The sequence below is a fragment of the Acipenser ruthenus genome, chromosome 28 (genome assembly GCF_902713425.1).
Source record: "Acipenser ruthenus chromosome 28, fAciRut3.2 maternal haplotype, whole genome shotgun sequence".
Lineage (NCBI taxonomy): Eukaryota > Metazoa > Chordata > Actinopteri > Acipenseriformes > Acipenseridae > Acipenser > Acipenser ruthenus.
The window spans coordinates 22,146,950-22,170,300 of NC_081216.1; the positions used below are offsets into that span (position 1 = coordinate 22,146,950).

A 23,351-nucleotide genomic window follows, 5' to 3' on the forward strand; every position below is an offset into this window, starting at 1 on the left:
AAGGCATTTTAATTTCGTTTGAGAATATGTCAACCAATGAAGTGAAACAAAGACATTAAAATCAATTAAAACCAAAAAATATATTATTATTATTATTATTATTACTAGTAGTAGTAGTAGTTAATATATATATATATATATATATATATATATATATATATATATATATATATATATATATATAAACTTGGTATTTGTCTTATTTGAAGTTGTAAATATAATTCTATTGTAAATATTCTACCATTTGTTTAAGATAAGAAAAGGCAAAAAACCATTATGCATTTTATTTTATGCACTGCGGACAACGGCGGGATCTGTTTTTTACGTCAACGAATGAAAGTGTTTGTGGTTTGACTGGGATGGGGGTAGACGTGGGTACTGTGTGAAACTTGTCCATTTTTAATAAACTCCCTCTCTGGCGCAGCGGTGTTGACACTCTCCTCTCTGGGAACCTGGGAAGAGAAAGTCTCATCCCTCATCCGGTTTCCATAGCACCCGCGCCTTGGAGACGAGAAGGGGATTCGGCGCTTTGATCTACACAGATAGACCTGGAAAGTTGGCAACTAAGACAACATCCAGCTCTTGAAGCACCCGCAGCCGATAAACTGTGCTGCTTCCCGGGCTATGAAACGGAATTAAGCTGACATCTAACGCTACAAACGGCCTTGGTCAAGTCCAGGTTCTACGGGTCGAACAGCGGCTGATGGAGCTGTCCAGGTGCTGAAATCGTGAACGTGCGCTTCCCGGTAGAGAAGAGAATTGAACGAATTGGCAAGACCCCGCTGAAGCCTGTTTGCTCTGTCCAAGGTGCTGCCCGTTCAGATTGCACTAAGTTCTGTCAAAGTGTCAAAGCGTGTTTTGATCAAAGGCTAAAACCGACTTAACTCCAGGACTGGGTCTGTGATGGTGATGTGAACAATACAGCAACGTTTTGCTTAAATCAATTACAACTTGGGAACGTTTTTATTTTTTATTTCCCCCTACCATCTTTACAAAAGGAGCGTCTCCCAGCACAATGGCCCCGTCTACATTTGCGTTGAGCGAATCAAGTAAAGCACTGAAGACTTCTTTCTAATTCGGTGTGTGAACGTCGTGTCAGAAGACCCTTGCCTTTTTTTCTTCCGCGAGTGTAGGCGTGATAACTTGTTCTCTATTTTTGGGAAGCCATTGGTAACCTAGTTATAATATTGCTTCAAAAAAAATTGCTTAAAATTCGTATGTGCATTTGTACTTCACCATAATATGGTAATTTAACAAAAAAATATCAACATCATCAATTGGAATGGATACCATAAAAGAACGAGTTTTCACCCCTGGCAAGGAGGGTCTGAAAAATGTTGCTGGAAAATCACTCAGAACTCTTCACAGGTAAGGAAAAACTGCTATCTAAACCTGGGCGTTATTCTGTCTCGCTAAACTACTGGCAATTGTAATTCAGCTCCTGAGATTTTGATCAACGTCCCTTTCATAAGACAATGTATGAATCGTATTTATTTTCCAAGTATTAATGCTTGATAATTCACTGAAAAAAACACGATTTCGGTGTTTATTGTAAGGAATAGGGTGGTTATATATACACCCGCACTTGATTTTGTAGATCTCTGATGTAATCGTGTTCCGGTGTTTCGGTTTTACCAGAGCGGCATCTCAGTCTGTTACACACAGCCCAGTTTTGTTGAATTTGATTGTTGCGGTATTGTAGACAGGGAATGTATAATTAGTGCTGTGTTCGATCTGGAAATTCCCAGAAGCTATTTCCCAGTTTGGAATGCAGTCTGGAAAGGTATAAATAATTAATTCTAAATCGAAATTCCAGCCCCTGAGCCTCGGGTCTCTTCTGCATTGTGTAGCACATGAGCCGAAACAGGTCGATTTATTGTGATGGAAAATGCAACGACGTATCTTTGTTTTATGTATTATTATTATTATTATTATTATTATTATTATTATTATTATTATTATTATTATTATTATTATTATTATTATTGTAATAATAATAATAATAATAATAATAATAATAATAATAATAATAATAATAATCAATTTTAACATCAATCCGATTAGCTGCATCGTTTAAGACAGACACACAAGAAAACTACAATGCAGTTCAAACACCCCTTAAGGACTCGTGTATTTTTCATAATGCATATAAATGCGAGCGTTTATACCTTTAAATGCTGCATTGCATTTGAAATCATTGATAATCCAGTCCAGGCATTTTGCATTCCGATGCACCATGTTGGTTACTATGTTTTCGGTTCCCGTGGTCTTTTGTCTTTTTTTTTAACACATAGTATTTTATTTGCGTTTCTAACAGAAGAACCAAGAACCACTCTCACAATGTTCATCCGATTCTGATATGAATGGGTATTTTTGATGTTATCATGTCATTTTATTGTTTTGTGAAATAAAGTCCAATCTGGTGTTTTCTTTTTTCTTTTTTTTCTTTTTTAGTAAAACGTTTTTGTATTCACGAATATTTGTTCATTTAATTTTACCTGTTGTAAATGGCAGCATTAAGAATATATTTTATTCCTGTAAATTGTAATTCAATTTCACATTTTAAAACAATTTGTTCTCTTTCAGTGCTTTATTCTTTTATTTTTATTATAAACATAATACAATTAGAAACAAAGTTTTTCGTTTTCTATATATAGTTCTTTAAAAAACCGAGAAGAATCTGAGCTATATATAAATGTATACCTTATAGCTATGAATTTAATGTATCTTATAACGATATATAACATTTTCCTACATCACGCCTTACGAATATCCGGCTACACTGTCTGTGAATTGCCACGTATTATAAAATCAAATCCATATCGTGATCGTGACCTTCTTGAATTTCTAATTCAGTTTTTTCTGTTTAATATATTTTTTTAAACATTAAAACACAATTTACAAAAATATACAACCTTTTGCATTTAAATAATTTTGCCGCAGTGGGTCACAAAGACTGATCGGAGAGAACAATCATATTAACTGAGAATCTTACAGAACAAATATATATATATTTATATATATATATATATATATATATATATATATATATATATATATATATATATATATATATATATATATACACACACACACACACACACATTTGAAGTTTAGTCTGTATGGAATGATGATATTGTGATGATATTGTGAAGGCACGTTTATTCTGCTGCAACGTGACGTGAAATGGGATATTACTAGAAATGCTGCTGACCGATTCCTTTCAATATTTTTGAATCACATAAAATAATAAAGAATTAAATTGATTTTCGGACTAAATTAAGCTACCACTATGTGTGTGTGTTTTTTTCTTTAAAACAAACAAAAAATCCCAAATAAACACCCATTGAGTTACGAGATTTCAGTGGAATTTTACAATCAGAAAGAGAGATATCAATCTGGACTGAATTGTGGGCCGTGTTCACAAAACCACACCTTTTCTGAGTTTGCACAATTTTTGGGGGGGAATTAGAAAAACACATTGCAAATGTTACAATTGCAAACTGTACTCTATGGGTTCTACACAGAACGCCGACAGAGGAAAATTACTTTCCAAGACTTACAACCACCAAGACAACTTCTTTTAATGTGATTCTTTCATTTGCATGCAGGGTTTTGGAAAAGAAACAGAAAACTGGGGAGGTGATAGAACTGACGGAAGATGGCCGTCCTCAGGAAAAGAAGGAGAAGAAAGCGCCTCTGTGCGACTGCACCTGCTTTGGGTTGCCCCGCCGGTACATCATCGCGATCATGAGCGGACTAGGGTTCTGCATATCCTTTGGAATCCGCTGCAACTTGGGAGTGGCGATAGTGGGCATGGTCAACAACAGCACGATCCACCAAGGAGATAAGATACTCATCACAGAGGTGCGCCCCCATCACGACACCTTGCATTACACACACTGCTTCCGATTATATACTATTGTTGAAGGATGCATTACATCTCACAGTGTAGCCCTGCCTTCAAAGTAGGCAACTTTTTTGATGTGTGCGTATTTATTTTACGACAAATATCAAAATATCTGAAATGTGTGTTTTTTTTTATTACATTCAGTAAAAATTCATAATTGTTATTTAAGAAAACCCAATGTACTAACTTCGAGACTTTATGATGTATGTGCATTAATCTATGTTATGCAGGCCGATCTATACAGTAAATGGATATTTAAAAATAGATATATGCCATAGCCCAAGTGGCCTACCATTTTTAATGTTATTGTTATTTGGAATATTATTCAAGAATTGAACAAAAGTCTTAGCAATTGATTTTTGCAACATTTTAGTATTATTTTAACCGTATACAAATGCATAGGCTTGATTTAGAAGCACGGATAACAACGACACAGTAGTTTCCAATATAAGCATTGCAGTGTGAAAGTAAACACATACTGAAAGGTTTATTTTGATAAAACAAAAAACTGCTGCACATATGTTTTGTTTTTTTATTATTATTATTATTATTATTATTATTATTATTATTATTATTATTATTATTATTATTATTATTATTATTATTATCCCCGAAGAAAGCAAAGTTTAACTGGGACCCGGAGATAGTCGGGATGATTCACGGATCCTTTTTCTGGGGGTATATTGTCACTCAGATCCCCGGAGGGTACATATCATCCAGACTGGCAGCAAACAGGTAATAAATAACTTCACAGCCCGCAAGCTCTCCTAATGAAACTCTGTGTTCACTGCGCTGTACGCGCAAGGGTGACCCCCGCGCGCCGATCTCTGCCAGCATCCGAACATTCCTGGATGAGACTGTACGATGCGGTGTGACCTTGTGACAAAGTGCAGCGCTACTGTAATCACGGATTGGTGAAGATGATGTAACTGCCTTTTCATTTGTGTGCAGGGATTTCGTATGTTTCATGCAGTTTGTTTTCATGTCATATATAGGCCTAATAATTAACTGTGCATACACAAAACCACGTTTTTTTTTGTTTTTTTTTTTAATTTGTGGTTTAATAATTTATATAAAAAAAATCTAAAGTGGTTGGTAGTTTGTTTTTCCTTTGTTTCTATACTATTGAATACCAGACTGAATTACCACGAAACCACGAAATACATGTACCTTACCCAATCGCTTTCAACTGTTTTATAGTGTAGTCTATATATATATATTGTAATATGTATTACAATATATATATATATATATATATATATATATATATTATATATATATATATATATATATATATATATATATATATATATATATATATATATATATATATTGGTATTAAAACATTAATATTTTACATAGTTTGTTTAAGTTAAGTTTTGCCATTGTGACGAATGAAAGGAAACAAAGCCCAAATTCAATGAAGGTATTATTTTACCAGCATTGTCGGCGCCACACAACACCAAATCCCCGTCTATTGACAGAGCTGGTGCAGGCTCGGGCAGTAGCGTGTGCAGGTGGAGGCGAGGCCGCTCACAGAACCCCGAGGGCTTTCTTCCACCTGTTAATTAGATCCCCAGAGAGGTAGAGTCGGATCCAGATTTACTGCAGCGGAAACGCGGAGGCAAAGACGCTGGGTCCTAGTGCCACACGCGTTTGAGGCATGGGGGGCAAAACGGACACCTCAACAGGAGAAGTGGAAATATACCAAGCGAACTACAAACCCAGAATTAGGCCATGCGCAAAAGTGAAGAGGGAGCGGTAGCATTTATTACAATAAGAATGAGGCAATAATACAGTGGCTCTTTGAGCTAACACACACAAACACGCACACGCATATATATATATATATATATATATATATATATATATATATATATATATATATATATATATATAGCATGTGCCTGTTCAGTGTCTACGAGACCTAGAAGCCACACGTCTCCCACCTCGTGGCCTGTCATTGACAGAGTGTCTGGTTATACCGTCTCGCCATGTTTGAAATTGCTGGCTGTGAGCACCCAAGACGGCGAGCCACAGTACACTGCCCTAGTCCAGCCTCCAACATGCCGATTGCACGAAGGCGCTGCTCTCTTGACAGTCGTGGCATATTGTTTTTTTTTTTTTCTGTGATTTTCTTTATTGCTTTTATTCAAGCTTGCAATTCAACAGCTGAAATCACTACATATCCAGTGTCCAATCAACTGTCTCACTAATTAGGTGATTAAGTGCATATGCTTCAGTCATAGTCACTCAAGCATGCCATGGTCAAGGAGGAATGATCGAGTGATTAAAAAGAAAGCAAAAACATTTCGTCAATGTCCATCATTTATATACCTTATTTTATTTCGAAAAAAGTATTATAATAGTGATAAGTTTCTTTTGATGCTCAGTATATTTATGATAAAGGAATTAGACCAATAGACGCGGACTTGTGGAGTCTCAAGAGTAAATTCATAGAAGTACAATGTTCAAATAGACGCGATGATAAATATGTTTTAAATATGTCATCATTTGATTTGACTATTGCGCCACTGTGCCTGTATCGCCTGTCCGTTCCATACATGCGTGTGAAACTATTTCGTGCTAGAACACCGGCCACCTTTAACGCTGCACTTGTTGTTTTGTTACATTGGTAAGTTCTAAAACAACGCTATGAGGTTTCTTGCGCATTAAAGTAAATCCAATCCCAGGGTATACTTTCAGGGTTATTCACGCCTTAACACGTCAGAATGAATGAAACCGGAGCGCACGCTTGCTGTGTCATACGATTATGAATTAATAAGGTTCTGTATCACAGAAATTCGAATTCGTGGTAGGTAGGCTTATACATACATACTGACAATGTCTTTTTAAAATTTTATTTATTTATTTTGTCTGTTTAGTATTGTGACCAAACAGGCCTAATAAATGTTGAAATGCTGCGTTTTAAACAATATAGTCACGTGTTGGTCGTGTGCTATTTGTGAATAATGATGTCAAGTGCAATGTGTTCATGTTTAATGATGCACCGTGGGGTTTAACGCCGGTGTTAAATAAAGGAGCCGCAGCTGTGCTAAACTAAATGAAACCCTGGACTTCACTGTGCTATTTAAAGAGACGGACTATAGCCTGTGTTTAATGGTGTTTTTTTTAATTATTTGTTGGTATGCGTCCTTCCGCCCGAGAGCGCATTTCAGTTCCCAGCATCGAAAACACTTACCGTTCATGTCATTTATATAAAAAATACCAAAATCAAATTTAATGGCTACATGGACTTGGTCATTATGGTAACAAATAAATACAACACACGTTCTAGATAAAAGATTGTTCATTTGTTTAAAATACTTATTCTGCAGGTGAATGAGGAGACAATGCAAAGGTACATACACCACAAACCGGCTTTATTCTTTCAGCAAATATATCCCAGCTCTGCTTTAGTAACATAGCAGGGTTCTGTTGTTGAAAGTCCTTTTATAAGATATGAAATATACAATAAATAGAGGCAGCACATATTATTATTATCATACAATTGCAAATACAATGGATTTAGGGCCGAATTAACTATTCTTCGTTTTGTTTAGGCGGTAATATGTTTGCTAGAATATAATTTGTGTTATTATTATTATTATTATTATTATTATTATTATTATTATTATTATGCATGTGTGAGATGAGAAGCTCTCGCTTGTTGTGCCCTGAGTAGGTGTTCTAAAGGTTTTGAAAGGGTTACACTGGTTCCAGCGCGTGCACCTTGAGTCTGCCACTGATGTTTAATTTATAACATGGTTTATTCATGACACAAAATACAATTAACTAAACATTGAATTTGTTTTCATATTACTGCGCAATAGGTCTCCGTCTTGTAGGCATTTTAGATCTATTCTGTATTTATTATTATTATTATTATTATTATTATTATTATTATTATTATTATTACAAAACGTTGCACCCCTTTAGTTAGTGACCATTATATATATATATATATATATATATATATATATATATATATATATATATATATATATATATATATATATACACCATTATATATCCTTTATTGAAAACATTAGGACTTGATCATCGACTACAGTGAATTGAATTGTGTTCATTAGTATGGGCTATTGCCCATCTTTCTATATATAAAGAATAATGAATACATAAATAAATAAGTAAATACGGTATAATTTATTAAATTAAATGTATTTACTTTAAATTTCATAGGTAAAAGATGGGATTATTTATTCTAAACTCAGCTACCGTTAATGTAATTGAAAACCATTCCGTTACTACTTCTTCTTCTTCTTCTTCTTCTTCTTCTTCTTCTTCTTATTTATGTAGAGGAAATCGTGTGTACAGTACAGAGTCCAGTATCCAGAAATCGAATAAATCTGTTAACTAGACTGCATACTGTACACCGGCCATTAGCCGAGCTGTGCATCATACCTGATGCTTATATTCAACGGAACTAACACATTGAAATGTTGCAACAGCGTAACGGCAGCATACCACCATGGTAAACACGTGGTAAAGGATATGCAAAAAAAGTATGATAAGGAATGAGTACAGTCGTGGTAAACTAAGATCAACGATAATAAAATGCAAGATGAGAACATGGGGGAATGGCATATCTGCTGTGCACGTTTCCCCTGGCTGTTCCAGCGGCAGTCACTGCAGGTGCTTGAATGATGTCCTTCCTCTTGCAGAGTTTTTGGTGCCGCTATCTTCTTCACCTCCATTCTGAACATGCTCATCCCCTCTGCGGCGCGGGTGCACTACGGGTTAGTGATCTTCGTCAGGATATTACAGGGGCTTGTCGAGGTGAGTGGAGATCCCTCGATACTTTCTCATTATTGATATGCATTTACAATATTCAGCCTCTTTAAAGTGCAAGAGATTTTAGCCACGATAACAGAAATGCTAGAACTTCTTTTCTGCTTGTGGTAAAACGTTTCTTTATGCACAGCCATCTCCTCCAGTTTCCCCAAAGACCAGGCTTTACAATGCAATTTACCACACTAATCCCAGATTTCCTGCAGCACAGTTTACATTTGGCAGGCTATCACAGGATCTTGGTGGATTTAGCATTGGCAAATATCAAATCTAAACGAGAGAGGTGCCCTTTGCAGCACTAATTTACACAACTCACTTGTATAATACCTATATTAAATCAATGCTGCAGGACATAGCTGTCTGCTTTGTATTCTCAACAGAGATTGATATTGTGAGGGACTGGGTTGCCATCTCTGCTGACACCTGCTAAATGTTAAATGTGTGATCAAGTTGGAATCCTTTTTAATTACTCTGTGATGCGTTTTTAATACAAGCGCCATGAGCATCAGTCAACAAAATAGACTTTTGCAAGAATACAAAATAAACAGGCGAAAAAATGACGCAGAAGCAACATGACATTATGATCCCCTTGACTAAAAATACAAGAACAATTTTACAAAAACCACAAAACATTTTTCATTCCCCCCCTGCATTTATAATTAAAATGCAATTGCTTTAAAAGTACGTACAGAAAAAAAAATAGTCATTGTCGAAGTGAAGATGGTGCTTAGCTGCCATTTATTCAATAAATGTGCTTAGGGGATAATGAAATCCTCATTTTCCCATCCATTGGAACATGCAGGTGAAACCCACAGGTTTTGTAGATTACCAGCGATTAGGGACTGGATTGGAGAGTAGTGGAAAGGGTTGGATTGAAAAGCCCTCACTGTGTGGTATGTTTCCACTGACTCTCTGCCTGCACCTTGGCAAGCCCAGGGCAGAACCAGGCTGCGTGGCAGGTCAGCCTGGGGTTGCAAAGTTGTGTGCTATTCGTCAGTGTAGCAGATTTATGTGTGTTTTAGTGAAATTTAACTGAGTAAGCACTGAGGGATAGAACTCCATTCAGTTTTACTTTTTGTGCAATTTCTAAATCCTTCCACTAACAAAACAGGATGTCTGACACAAAGCTCCATTTAAGATGATAAAACCGACTCCAATTCCCAATTATAGGAAGATCCATGATGAAAATGTTTCCAAACATTCCCTAAAAAGCTAGAGAATGTTCTGATACAGATGAGAAAGGATTCGTTTTTACAAACCTTCTTTAACTGACCCTCAAACAGGGAATTCATGTCACATTGTAAACAATGGTTTGCAAAACAAACCTTAGCAATTCACAGTTGTCAATAGTTCGATTATCTGGCAATTAACACATAATGAAAATTTAATAGAAAAATCTCTTCTTACCTAATAACTAACTGATCTGTTTAAATGTGCTGCGAATCTCCAATTGAACCCATTAATCTTAAATAAAACCTAATTTACAGGAACAGTGTCATTGTAATTCAATCTTGTCTGGGGGTCACACTGAATCTCAAGCAGCCTCAGAGCTTCCATGGAATGCTATTAAAACCAATCTGTGTAGCATTCTCTTGATTGGCAAAGCAAAATATGGAGTCTTCCGTATATATTCATTTATATCTGTAAATGCAAACTGCTCTCCACCACTCACTAAAAAAATGTAGGAGCCAGGCTTTTTGCAGTAAAACAGTAGATTTGTATCTAATTTGAAACTAATGCTCAAAATGGGAAATTACTGGCGACACTGATAACCAGAAAACTAACCCCAATTAGTACTGTACAATACAGTGTTGTGATTCAATTCTTGTGCACTCATTCAACCAGTAATGAGCATGTTTCATTCACTAATCTGCATTCTGATACCTGAATGAACCTGGATGATCATTCATTGCAATGTGGCTTCCAGAAGAGGGTTTTGGGGATTTTAAAGCTGTTTTTTTCCATTTTCATAACTATTAAACTCAGGAGTGCTAAATTTAGAAACACTAAAAGAATCCTTGAACCGGAAGGAAGGCTTTTTTTTCTTGATTTCTTCAATGTAAGACGTTTGCCTTTCATTTTCATGCTTTCAGTTATTCTAAACTTTTCGCTTTAGCGGTAAGGACTATGAACTGGGTTTGCTGTCATGGGGTTGTGACCGATTCTCTTTACAGGGAGTGACCTATCCAGCCTGCCATGGAATATGGAGTAAATGGGCTCCACCATTGGAGAGAAGCAGACTAGCTACAACTTCCTTCTGCGGTAAAGAAAATCATTTGATTTAAATATATGAATACAGGAGGAATCCCCATTTCACACTCTAGACACAATTTAAATAGCCATTGGGGGATTTTAAGGTTTCTTGGCCAGTGCTTTGTTTGAGCTCTATCTCATGGAACTTTCTCCCATAAGAATTAATCTAGGTTGCAAGAGAACAAGCGCTCCATTTTACACTAGCTGCAAAAAATATTGCTGAACTTAGAAATACCATACTAAAACAAACTTACATTCAATGACAAACATTTTGACTCAAAGTCTTTTTGATTACCTTGAAAAAAGACTTCTGGTTGAAATGTTTGCCATTGAATTTAAGTTGTAGTATTTCTGAAATCTGAAAGACCCCCAGACTGCAATGTATGTAAATGAACGTGGTCCAAGGTGTGTATGTTGGCCCCTTAATATACCATCTCTCCCCTCTCTTTTGACAGGTTCATATGCAGGAGCTGTGATAGCCATGCCTTTAGCTGGGATCTTAGTGCAATATAATGGGTGGTCTTCTGTCTTCTATGTTTATGGTATGTTTAACATCAAATGTTTCTATCATGTTAAGTATGACAGAGAGACCTGGAATAAACAGCTACTTATGGGTCATACCAATTGAAGTGAGGGGATGAGGGGATGAGGGGATGGGGGGGTGGGGGGGGTGGGGGTGGTGTTCGACCATTTGTCTCCATCAATTACTTTTTTGTTGGAAATCCTTAAAATGATACATATGTTACTGTCTAGGTCAAATATCATCAAAATGGGTATTTTTACAAACTACAGGCTCATCTCACCCTAGACCCCTTTCCTCTACCCCCATGGTTCATCAAATGGAGGAACCCTCTCTGCTTTTTTTCAAGCTCTTCTCAGCTGTGTCATGCGTTCACAATGTAACCCTGAGTCCCGCTTGTAGCTCCAGCCCCCATGCTGTTTCTCTGATTGTGCTAACAGGCTGTTTCGGGATATTGTGGTACATGTTCTGGATCCTGGTATCTTATGAGAGTCCGGCTGTCCACCCCACCATCACGGCCGAGGAGCGCACCTACATCGAAGAGAGCATCGGAGAGAGCGCCGGTCTCCTCGGACCGGCAGATGTAAGTCTGAAAAGTGACCGCTGAACGATGGTAATCAAAAACAGAAATCATGAATTCCTTCTTACAATCTGATCTCACGCATTCTCCTGCATGGAAACCAATGAAGGTGGCAGTAAAAGGTTTTTGAATATAACATGCATGTCCTGGTTATAACTGTTAATAAATCATCAGTAGAATATACATATTAATAAGATGTGAAGTTAATCATATCCTTGCTTGCACTTCTTCACTCACTTTTTGGTTTCCTCTTGTCCTAAATTCTCATGAGGCAGGAAACAGGGTCAGCTGTTCAGAATAATTTCAATTGTTAATTAAGCTTCAACTGAGCACTATTGTGCTTGTCTTATTTTTTTCGAGCTGGCATATAATTTGCTTCTTGGTCCCAGTTTCCCACTAAACAAGATTTTATGAGGCGAAGTACATCTGTCAAGCCAAAACATAAAGGTTTTTTAAATTGTTCCACATTCATATAATCAAATACATCTGTCCGTTCCTATGCTGTTGGTAAGTAATGGATTGATGACAATCTGTCTGTGCCATAGTGCTGCTGCGGCTCTGAGGTGTAGGGCGGGTGGAAACAGCCACACATTAAACTCGGTGCTCTTGTAAAAGGAAGACTATCCTGCTGCTGCTGCTGCTTTTCAGGTGTTAATTGGTTGATTGATGGAGTTCTGATTGTGTCAGTTTTGCCACAACAATGCAAACCAGCAGGGGATTCATTTACACAAATACCTTCAATGTCATTAGGTGCACTGACACAGTGCAAGACTGCACTGAGCTGAAGCAGTCATTTACAAACACAAAAGCACCCTTTCCCCTCATTGCATCTGAACACTTTGATAATTGCAAGATATGCACATTGCACCCTGAATAGCTGTGAACTGCATGAGCATTTCGTACAACTACAGCTTCAGCATATAATACCTCTTTTCCACTGTACAACCGAGCCCTCGCGGTGTGGTTAAGGGGAGCCTGGGGTGTTTTTGCACTGCAGAACCGAGCCGTGCTACTGACATCACACGCAACGAAGGACAGTTGTTATTAATGTACTCAGTTTGCCAAAAGATGTGCAAACAAATGGTGTTCAAAAATTAATAGACCAACGGTACAGCTGTCTCTTGTATCGTTATATTTTGTAAATATATTTAGGAATTGATTTATAATCCATAAATTTTACTGATTACATCGACTTAATAAAGTTAAATTAGTTCTGTTGAAGGGGGAAAAAAAGAAGGTTTTAAAAATATTATTTGCCAAAGATATCCCGTTTAAGGATAGTTGTTGTTCTTTCTAGAGGTTTTTTTGTTTGGGTGCTTAAAAAAAGAAGCTGCACGAGCTCAACAAGAGCTGTAGTTGTATGTGTGGTACAGCTGTATTTTGTTTAACTATATTTTTGTAAATGTTTAGAATATTTGTATTTCATTTTTATTTCTTTATATTAATATAATATTAATATATTATTAATATAAGAAGAGCCTTGGTTCCATTAGGCAAAGAGAAGTTAGAGATTCCTGGCACCACACTGGTATTGGTGTGTCTCCGTGCCTTGATCAAGATAACATTTTATTATTATTCCCATTTCATTTCAGAAGTACAAGACCCCTTGGAGGAAGTTCTTTACTTCCATGCCTGTCTATGCAATCATTGTTGCAAACTTCTGTAGAAGCTGGACTTTCTACTTGCTTCTAATCAGTCAGCCTGCCTACTTTGAGGAGGTCTTCGGGTTCGAAATCAGCAAGGTACGTGCAGGGAAAGTGAAGCTGGCCAGGAATTAAAGGAAGCAGTAGTCTGAGATCAATATAATGAACAGATAAATGCAGTGTGCCTTCATTATTTGTTGATTTGATTATTCACAAATCTGGTTATTTCATGGTTAGACCATGTTGACAGAAATAATGTTATAATGTTTTTAGATGTAAGACAAACTGTGAAATAATATATATATATATATATATATATATATATAGCGTGTACATTTATTGGCATAACAATGAATAAAAGGATGCACATATTCAATTCACATTAGATGCATCCCGAGATGTAAATGAAGGCTATGCCTTTTTTTGCACTTTAATTTATTTCCCCTTTACACTCATGACCAGTGAAGCAGCTGAGCCAGGCAGTGTCTGGGGCTCTCGTTCTGTTTGCATTTGCATTCATTTGTTGTGACCTGTCAGTGCAGAGCACCACAGGGAAGTGTTTAATCTGCTATCTGAGCTACAGCTCTGCTGCTGTGATTTGCATCTTCCAAGATTTATGTGTATCAGGACTTTCTATAATTACATACTCGTGTCTCTTAAATGCTAATGCAGAGCCTAATTGCTGTGATCTGCAGAGTTATGCATAAAATACCCCATTGGAGAGAATGTGAATTAGCACAGAGGTGAATGTTATAAATCTATCCAGATCCATTCTCTACCTGTGACATGCATTGCCATTCATTTTTAATGACTGGCAATTCACTTCTCAGAATTCAGACTGGGATGGGTGTGAGGAGGTGGGGGGTAAGGCTTTAGAATAAGACAGATACTTGCTGCAAGATTCACTGCCGTCTTAAACATTTTCTCTTTCTGTCGTCCGTCCCTGTTGAAATCCAAGCTCCTCTCAGCAGTGGAAACCTGACTTCCATCTTTTCTGAATGATCACTTGTTTTTGTTTTACTGTTTAAGGTTGGCATGCTCTCAGCTCTGCCACATCTCGTCATGACAATTATCGTGCCCATCGGAGGACAGATTGCAGACTATCTCAGAACCAAAAACATCCTTTCAACCACCACCGTCAGGAAGATCATGAACTGCGGAGGTAACACCTTTCTCACAGTCGCACCTCACCAAATAATACTACAAGGCCTCTCAATTAACCCCTTCAGGTACCCAAGGAATTGACTGCTTGTTGTTCAAACGGTTTCTTTTTAATATGCATTTGAGTGTGACTCAAGTATCACGAGGAGGAAACAGTACATTTTAAACCCCTGGTTCGTGCACCATCTCATTGTAAAATAAGAAAGTTAGCATCATTTTTATTGGTGGGACATACATGTCCCTTATACCTTAAAAGGTTAACACTATTGTCACAGTGTACTCTTTGGAAGATGCTGAGATAAGAGTGTCAAGTACAGATTATTTACCACCTTCCTGTCAGACTAGATGATCCCACTTCAAACACCAACACGCTCATCCAGAAGTCCATGTTTTTCAGGGTTCTAATAAAATCTGTTTAATGGCCTGCAGGTTTCGGACTGGAAGCAACGTTTCTCCTTGTGGTTGGATACTCTCATAGTAAAGGCATTGCCATTTCATTCCTGGTCCTTGCAGTGGGCTTCAGTGGGTTTGCTATATCAGGTAAGAAGCCCTTTCCTGCTAATTTCTTTATTACCAGCTGTGCTTATGCCAGTGTCTGCAGAGCCATTAATTGCAATGAAGGTTAATGCCATTGCAAGAAGACTATGGGTCATACCTGGTGAGGAGGCAATGAAAAGAGTGGGGACTTTAACACAATCTTCCATGTCAATGTTCAATAACGTGGTCCACAGGCATGATATACACACCATCCTCCAACAAGAACTGGGACAGAATTTGAACACAGCACAAGTGTAAAATCAGGTTGAAGTAAACCACAACAATCGCGTCTCCATAATGCATGTGTACTTTTTTACAACTGAAATTAACTGCAGTGTGACATTGTTGCCGTACAAATGTGTGTTCCATTAACAGATGGAATGATGAAAGGGAATATATATATATAAAAAAGATGAAGTACTCCAGTGAGAATTCTTTGTACCGCATTGTAATGTGCTTCAGTGCATGTTCGATTTTCATACCCTTGAGAGAACCCCATTACAGTCACTGCATATTGCTGGCCTTCTTCAGGTCTTTAATAATTTAAAACAGCACCACTCAGGTACCACAGACCCAGTGAGTTAAAAGGGTCTTCATGGGAAGCTTTGGTTGCTTTTCTGAGAAAGCACAGAAGAGGATTTCAGGGTATTTTATTTCAAGCAAGCACAAAGGCAACAACATTTTTTTTTCTAGAAAGGAATAATAATTGAAAAGATATAATAACAAAATAGCAAAACGCTACTCAGAAATTAGAACAGTAGATGAAGTTACACTTTTACTAATCTTATTAAACATTGCATCAAAACATGGCCCTCGGTCTTGTCAAGTAAAGTATAAACAAACACACACTTTTACTCAATTTAGTTTAGTCTCTCTTGTTTTTTTTCTCTCTTTGTCTCTCTATTAACAACTTATATTGCGCCGTATCATGCCAAGGCTTCCTCAAGGTTATTTGTTTGAAATCCTAACCATAAAGATTCTGCCAAGTGTGAACTACTTCTGTTCAAACCAGAACCATACAGGTGATCCCCAAACCCATGTATCCAGAGAAGCATGATTTTCCTTTTCTTTCCATAGGGTTCAATGTCAACCACTTGGACATCGCGCCGCGATATGCCAGCATCCTAATGGGCATCTCAAATGGAGTGGGAACGCTGTCAGGAATGGTGTGCCCACTGATAGTTGGGGCAATGACGAAGCACAAGGTGCCATACCGTTTCTACCAACGAAGAATGCGAGGGGTTCACTAGACTAATAGACTGTGATACAGGATGCATGCACACTGCGACAATCACCTTCATAACAGCCGATATTTAAAAGGCTTCCAGTTTAAATATCAAACAAAATGTTATTGAACCAATTCAAACTGCAATCCACCTGCAACCTTCCTCAAGTTGCTATTTTTGAAGAGTAATGAACTTTAGACGAGAGGACCAGCACTAAGTTCATCACATAAGCCACACAACTTATTTTTTTATCGGTATAGAACTCCAGTCTAAATGATCACACTTGAAACACAAGAGTTGGTTTGCTGATTTTATGTGTGTGAAGTTTCTGCCGGGTGATGTCGGGTGAACCACGGCTTGCTAATAAACTGGTGTTCTTGTCCACAGACTCGAGAGGAGTGGCAGTACGTCTTCTTAATTGCTGCGCTGGTCCACTACGGAGGAGTCATATTCTATGGGATCTTCGCTTCGGGAGAGAAGCAGCCGTGGGCAGACCCCGAGCAAACGAGCGAGGAGAAGTGCGGCTTCATCAACGAGGATGAGCTGGCAGAAGAGACTGGGGACATTACTCAGGGCTACAGCAACCTGGGGGTGGCCAAGACCTACGGTGCTACAACTCAGCTCAATGGAGGGTGGCCCGATGGCTGGGAAAAGAAAGAGGAGTATGTGCAAGAAGGACAGGATGCTCACCGTTACAAGCAAGAGGAGGACTACTCATAACAGAAACAGGATGCAGCTGATTTTATTTGTAGTGTTCGTGACGAAATTCCATTGTGGTTGTTTGCAGAAAAAAAAAGTGGTGTAAAAAAATGTATATATACAGTATATATTGTAAAACACATATCAAAACGGCGGGTTGTAGTGTATAAATGAATATATTAATTTAAGTGCACTCTGTATAAAATTGTGACTCATTATCACCTCCATTTAGGCTTACCCATGTTAGAAGGACTGATGTATGGTTTGATTACCAAATCTGTATTTGGCAACTAATCCTCACTTTATGAGCCAGTATCCGGTTATACCACTGACCGTTTTCGTATCAAACGAAGAGAAAAAACAAAGCATTTTTAAATGTATTATTTAATACACCTATTAGCAATGTCTTGGCCTTCCTCTGTGCTGTGTTTTACATGTCATAGATGGCAAAAAAACACTATTTCGCTTTCTAGAGAGCCTCAACTGTTTCAAGGATTTGTCTGCCAAAACAAGTCCTTCATATTTGTGTGTTTACAATTATCAAAATGTAGATAACAGAGCGGGTAATCCTGCCCAAAAGTGTTGGGAGGAGTACGGCGAACAATGTGAATTGAAGGATTTTACTCAGATTTACAAAGCACACTTTCGTAAAAGACGTTACGTTTACACACATGTTTGGCTTTGGAAGCCTCGAGCAACATCGACATATAGGTTCATCATCTTGACTTCCATTGAATGCATATGGGTCAATAATTTAGTGAGCCAAGCACTTACTAGCATCAGTTTGCACAATAAACCAAAGGTAACACCAAGAGTAGGATTCTAGGAGGACCATCAGAAAAAAACCACTTCAGCTTCAGCACCTGTTTTCATACTGCATTTAACAGACTTGCAGCATTTGGTGTACCAAGCAATAAACCCATGGTAATGATTGGTGTCATCCCATCTTTTGAAATATATGTAACAATGTAGCCTAATGTTGATGTTTTGGGGGTTGTGTTTAAAATAATAATAATCATATATGAATACTATGAATTAGTGTTTATGGAGTTTTGCATTGTGATGACTTGAGGATTGTTTTCAGAACTAAAAAAGGTTCCTTCCTTGCTTCGTGCCTCAAAGTGATGTAAAGTGTGGGTGTTTTTGCTGTGTTTATTGGAGAGGTGTGGACTATGTCACCTTTGTAGCTGTCAAAAGTGTTAATAAAATGCTTTGTCTGTCCTTTTATAATTAAAAGTGAATCTGCTAAATCTAGCAGCTCCCTCCTGGATAACCCACCAATGTTAAAGAGAGAGAGAGAGAGAGAGAGAGAGAGAGAAAGAGAGAGAGAGAGAGAGAGAGAGAGAGAGAGAGAGAGAGACCCAGTAAATGTCGACTGGAACTTTTTTCCTTTTCTGTGTGGATTGCTGCCATGGGGAAACTCTTTCGATATCACATCGTGTTAAACAATAACATCAATGTGCCCTTCCCTTAGGCACAGTTTCCAATCAAATATAATTCAGTCAATGCATTGGAATGGAAAGTGTATTGTTCTGCGTATAATAAAATGTTTCAACCCAGGCCTTTTTCACATATGATGCTATAACACAAGTCACACAATCTTAACCTGGGACCCAAAGCAGTCAACTGTACAGTCCCCAATAATGAGTGTTTGGGATCATTCTCGAATGCGCCTTAAATGCAATTCGGTATGGTTCCCATATTCTGGCTTCAGCTTCTTGCACATGTCTAATGGACCGCCAAACAATAACCAGAAAATGAAACAAACTTTTATCCCAAAATAACAACATGCTTCTTTTGCCATGGTGATCGCCGATGTGCTTCTGCTCTGTAAATTGTGAATATACCTTTGATTGCTATAATTTAAAGAGCTTTTGAGTAAAGACTATTGAAAATAAGACTCATGTAGGTCTGGAGATCACAGCGAACATGACGGTCAATTTGTTGAACAGTTCAGTTCACCAGATACAAATTTGATTGATCCAAGTAGGGCATTCTACTTTGGAGCGATGAGCTCCAGTAAATTGTACGGGTTGTTCCTGAAAAGCTGCTCACCAGCAGGCTGTCTGCCATTTCAGCTCCTTGCCCCACAGTGGTGACGCCAGGGGGAGGCTGGGGGTGGCAGGCGCCACCCCTGAAATTTGTCCACCTCCCCTAAAATATCCACTAAAAACTACATCTACCAGAATACCATGTCTTCAGTTACTAGGTGATAGTACACCAGAAAAATCCACCTGACAAAGCATTATCCAATCTATGGTTAGCCTTGTTACCATTACTGCCAATCAGAGTAAGAATTAAGAACATTTGAAAGCTACTCAGAGAAGTCATTGTCAGTGCTGACGACATTTGAATGAAGCGCGAAGACTTGCTTGAGAAACAAACGAAACTGGACCCACGACTTGTACTGCAGTAAGAAAGGTGCCTACACTATTAAACTGTTTTATAACATGGATTCTATAATTGATGTATTTCCTTATTTTGTTTCACTGTATTGTGAGCTTTAACTGAGATGAAGAATTTCTTGTTAAATACAGGACCCAAGTAACGTAATCCCAAAGTCGGTGTTATGAAACCCAACTGCTATGGTGTAGGTATTAACGCTTCTGAATCAACGCATGCATGAAAAATGGGCTAATAATAATAACATTGATGACACAGGTAGAATTTGGTGTGGATGGAGTATAATTTAGAACTCATAGGTTCCATTCATATTTGTGTACAACAATACTTCACATATTCCATTCAAAATTATATGCTTTCATTAAGCCAGTATAAAGGTACATATTTATGAATTTGTCTAGTTTCCTCTTCAATGCAGTGACCAAACTTCCTGCTTTAGCAAACATACGACAGCATGTTACTGTGTGACGGTTTACGAAGAGCACATTTTCTGTACTGCTAGGAAATAAGTAAATGGGTTAAAAAAAAGTTGAGTATTATGAAAAAAAAAAAAGATTTACGAATGCTATTTGAAAAATAATAATAATAATAATAATAATAAAACAGATGAATGTGCTGTGTTGTCTTGGAAAACTGCATTGCTGGAATATGCCCGCAGAGTTTGAAAACTATTTGTTTGATGTCAGGTTTCTAGTGAGTATTGATAATACTGCATTACTGGAGATGAAACGGGGCCCGTATTCGTGGTATTTACAAAAGTACACTGCGTAAAGTTTCATATGGAATAGCTAATGTCAGTCAATGTGATTAACAAATAAACAAGTTTTTAACAAGCCTTCCCCTTCTTTTTTTAGGTACTGTAGAAACAGATTTGTAGAAGTGTGCATGTAATTGACAACCCTTAAAGACTAATACATGTAGGCTAATTCACTTCATAATACTTAAAACAGTTGTTCATAAACAGATTTAGCTTCGAGCTATGGTTTGTCCATTCTTGAAAATGTGGAATGCATAAACAGATTCAGCTTCGAGCTATGGTTTGTCCATTCTTGAAAATGTGGAATGCCCCTTGATTGCGGTTAAAAGAAAATCATGGGGGGGCTCCCACGTGGTGCATCTGGTAAAGGCACTTCAAATGGAGTGAAGGACGCACCCTATAGCCTGGAGGTCGCCAGTTCGAGTCCAGGCTATTCTATTGCCGACCATAGACGGGACTTCCCAGGGGGTGGCGCTCAATTGGCCGAGCGCCACCTGGGGATGGGGGGGGGGCCTAGGTCGGCCAGGGCGTCCTCGGCTCACCGCGCACCAGCGACCCCTGTAGTCTGGCCGGTCGCCTGCAGGCTTGCCTGTAAGCTGCCCAGAGCTGCGTTGTCCTCCGACGCTGTAGCTCTGAGGTGGCTGCACGGTGAGTCAGCAGTGTGAAAAAAAGCGGTCGGCTGACGGCACGCGCTTCAGTGGACAGCGTGTTCATCTTCACCCCTCCCAAGTCTAAAAATAATTGGATATGCCAAATTGGGAGAAAATAATAAAAATAATTGGCGATTACTAAATTTAAAAAAAATTAATTAATTTAAAAAATAAATAAATAAAAGAAAGGCATGGGATGGATAATGTTCTACTTCAGATTGCAGTACATTTAGAGAAGTTCTGGTTATCTGTTATCTGTAAGGTGAAACTATTTTAAAAGATTACTTTATTGCATTGATATTAGATTTTATTGTACACATTACAGTAAGTAATAGAGCTATGTATCATACAGAAATATTTATTTGTCAAGTAAGCATCCAGGCAGGTGTTTTTTTCCTGAATAATTTGCCCCTGTTTCTTTCATGATAGTCTGTGTCTGTGTGTGTGTGTGTGTGTGTGTGTGTGTGTGTGTGTGACATTCTTCCTGTGTGTGTGCTGGGTTAGGGTTACAGTTAAATAAAACCTGTGCAACCAAAGCCCATCTGTCTGCCACCCCTTCGCCTCCCCTCTTCCAGAATCCTGGAGTCGCCACTGCTGCCCGGACAATGAGATGGCAGATGTGCAGCTAACTGAAACACATTTGTGAAAAACAAATAAAAACATATTCTTGCCTGGAGCTGCCGAAACTGTAGACCAGCTGACACTAATTCTGGGACAAAGCAACAGCGATGATCCTTTATGATTCACAAAGAGCATCGATTGTTTTGATAGGCAAAAATCGCACACAATAGCTAAAAAGGTGGACTGCGTTGTACGTCAACAGAAGGAACAAAGCAATGTTTACAACACACTCAAGGCTAGGTCTTTGTCAATGGGGTCCAACAATGCAGTCAGTGACTCATGGTAGTTTATAAAACGCTTCTAAAGCTGTTGATGGCGGCACAAATGTTCAGACAACAGTGAGAAGAACAGGCCAAGGCTGCACTGCCTTTCAAATCTAAAAGGCATTACCTAGTTCTATTCATTACCAATCGAAATGTTGAAATAGGATGCTCTGCAAATTGATTTTACAAAGGTGTAGGAGGCTGTCTATTGAACCAACAAGAAAGGTGAGAAGACAGAATGTTATTTCACATGGAGGGTTGCATTCATACCCCATTAGCATTCCTGAAAACGCCCAAGGTAAAGTACTGAGGCTTTGGAGAACGTTCAGAGGAGAGCAACTTGACTAATCTCAGGGCTAAAGGTACGAGTTGTGAGCATGAGTCGAGGAAATTCAACCTCTTTAGCCTAGGAAATAGAAGAAGTTTTTAAAAGTAAAAAAGTCGCCCAATGCAGTCACCCTTTCAAACTCAGCAGAGCCCAGGGGACTCGCTTGGAATGGAGACAGACTGGTAGGAGTCACATTTTCACACAGAGAGTGGTGGGTGTAGGGAATGCGTTGCCAAGCTGATTCATCAGTATCCTTCGAGAGCCATCTGGAAAAAATAAGCTATTAGGAATCGAACATGCGTTGATGAAACTCTTCTGTGTTCATAACTTTTGTGTTCGTAAGTTTGTGTATCATTAAAAGTGTTTTCATTCTTAGGAAGAAAATGATGATGCAGGTTTTGAAGCAAAAGCTTTGTCACCCTGGCCCGGTGTGTCTCTCAGTGTTTTTTTAGTCTGATATTGACATCTTTTGTTTGAGTAATACGAATGATACCTGACATATCTTTTCTTGACCATCGTATCATAGTGGCTTTTGATATTTCAGTACCCTGCACTCCACCAACTCAGCTGTACTCTGAGGACACAAGCACTCTGAAAACCACCCCTTTGTTAAAGCAAGAGCTGTTTCTACAGCAGGGTGCGAGTCCTGAAATATCTTGCAGGGCTCCACCCTCGTGCCTTAGATTCAAGACCCTCCCGAGGGAACCAGGCCTCGTGGCAATCAATAGCCTGACTTGTCACAACACTCTAGCTGGCAAAGGTACTGACCTGGAGCTAGTGAGGATAAATTAACAGCTGCAAATCAAATTGAAATGAATTCCCAATCAATACCATTTAACACCCAAATCAGCAGTCTCTCCACACACACACACTTCTGCTATGGAAGGCTGTAATGTGTGTGTGAGAGACTTGAGAACGGAACCCAATCTGCTAAGCCAAGTTGTTTTTAGAACTGCATCTGCTGTGCTAGAAAGAGCCAGACTCAGCT

At 38.3% G+C, this 23,351-nt stretch overlaps 1 protein-coding gene across 1 annotated transcript; it reads left to right on the forward strand.

Moving 5' to 3' along the window:
- Positions 1-395: 395 nt before the first annotated feature.
- Positions 396-20,577, forward strand: LOC117435133 (vesicular glutamate transporter 2). Its single transcript, XM_034058098.3, has 12 exons — positions 396-1,368; positions 3,612-3,867; positions 4,527-4,645; positions 8,596-8,710; positions 10,897-10,984; positions 11,431-11,517; positions 11,936-12,078; positions 13,668-13,817; positions 14,748-14,880; positions 15,309-15,419; positions 16,494-16,621; positions 17,030-20,577. Exons 1-12 carry the CDS (start codon positions 1,283-1,285, stop codon positions 17,360-17,362), a joined length of 1,749 nt encoding a protein of 582 aa, XP_033913989.1. The 5' UTR covers positions 396-1,282; the 3' UTR covers positions 17,363-20,577.
- Positions 20,578-23,351: the final 2,774 nt, after the last annotated feature.

What these genes read in the sequence shown, in the direction of transcription:
- LOC117435133 (XM_034058098.3), top strand. Translation starts at nt 1,283, where the DNA reads ATGGATACCATAAAAGAACGAGTTTTCACCCCTGGCAAGGAGGGTCTG. An exon ending in ATAAGATACTCATCACAGAG is followed by an intron (nt 3,868 to 4,526) that starts GTGCGCCCCCAT and finishes TTATCCCCGAAG; the next exon opens with AAAGCAAAGTTTAACTGGGA. An exon ending in TCGGGTTCGAAATCAGCAAG is followed by an intron (nt 13,818 to 14,747) that starts GTACGTGCAGGG and finishes TTACTGTTTAAG; the next exon opens with GTTGGCATGCTCTCAGCTCT.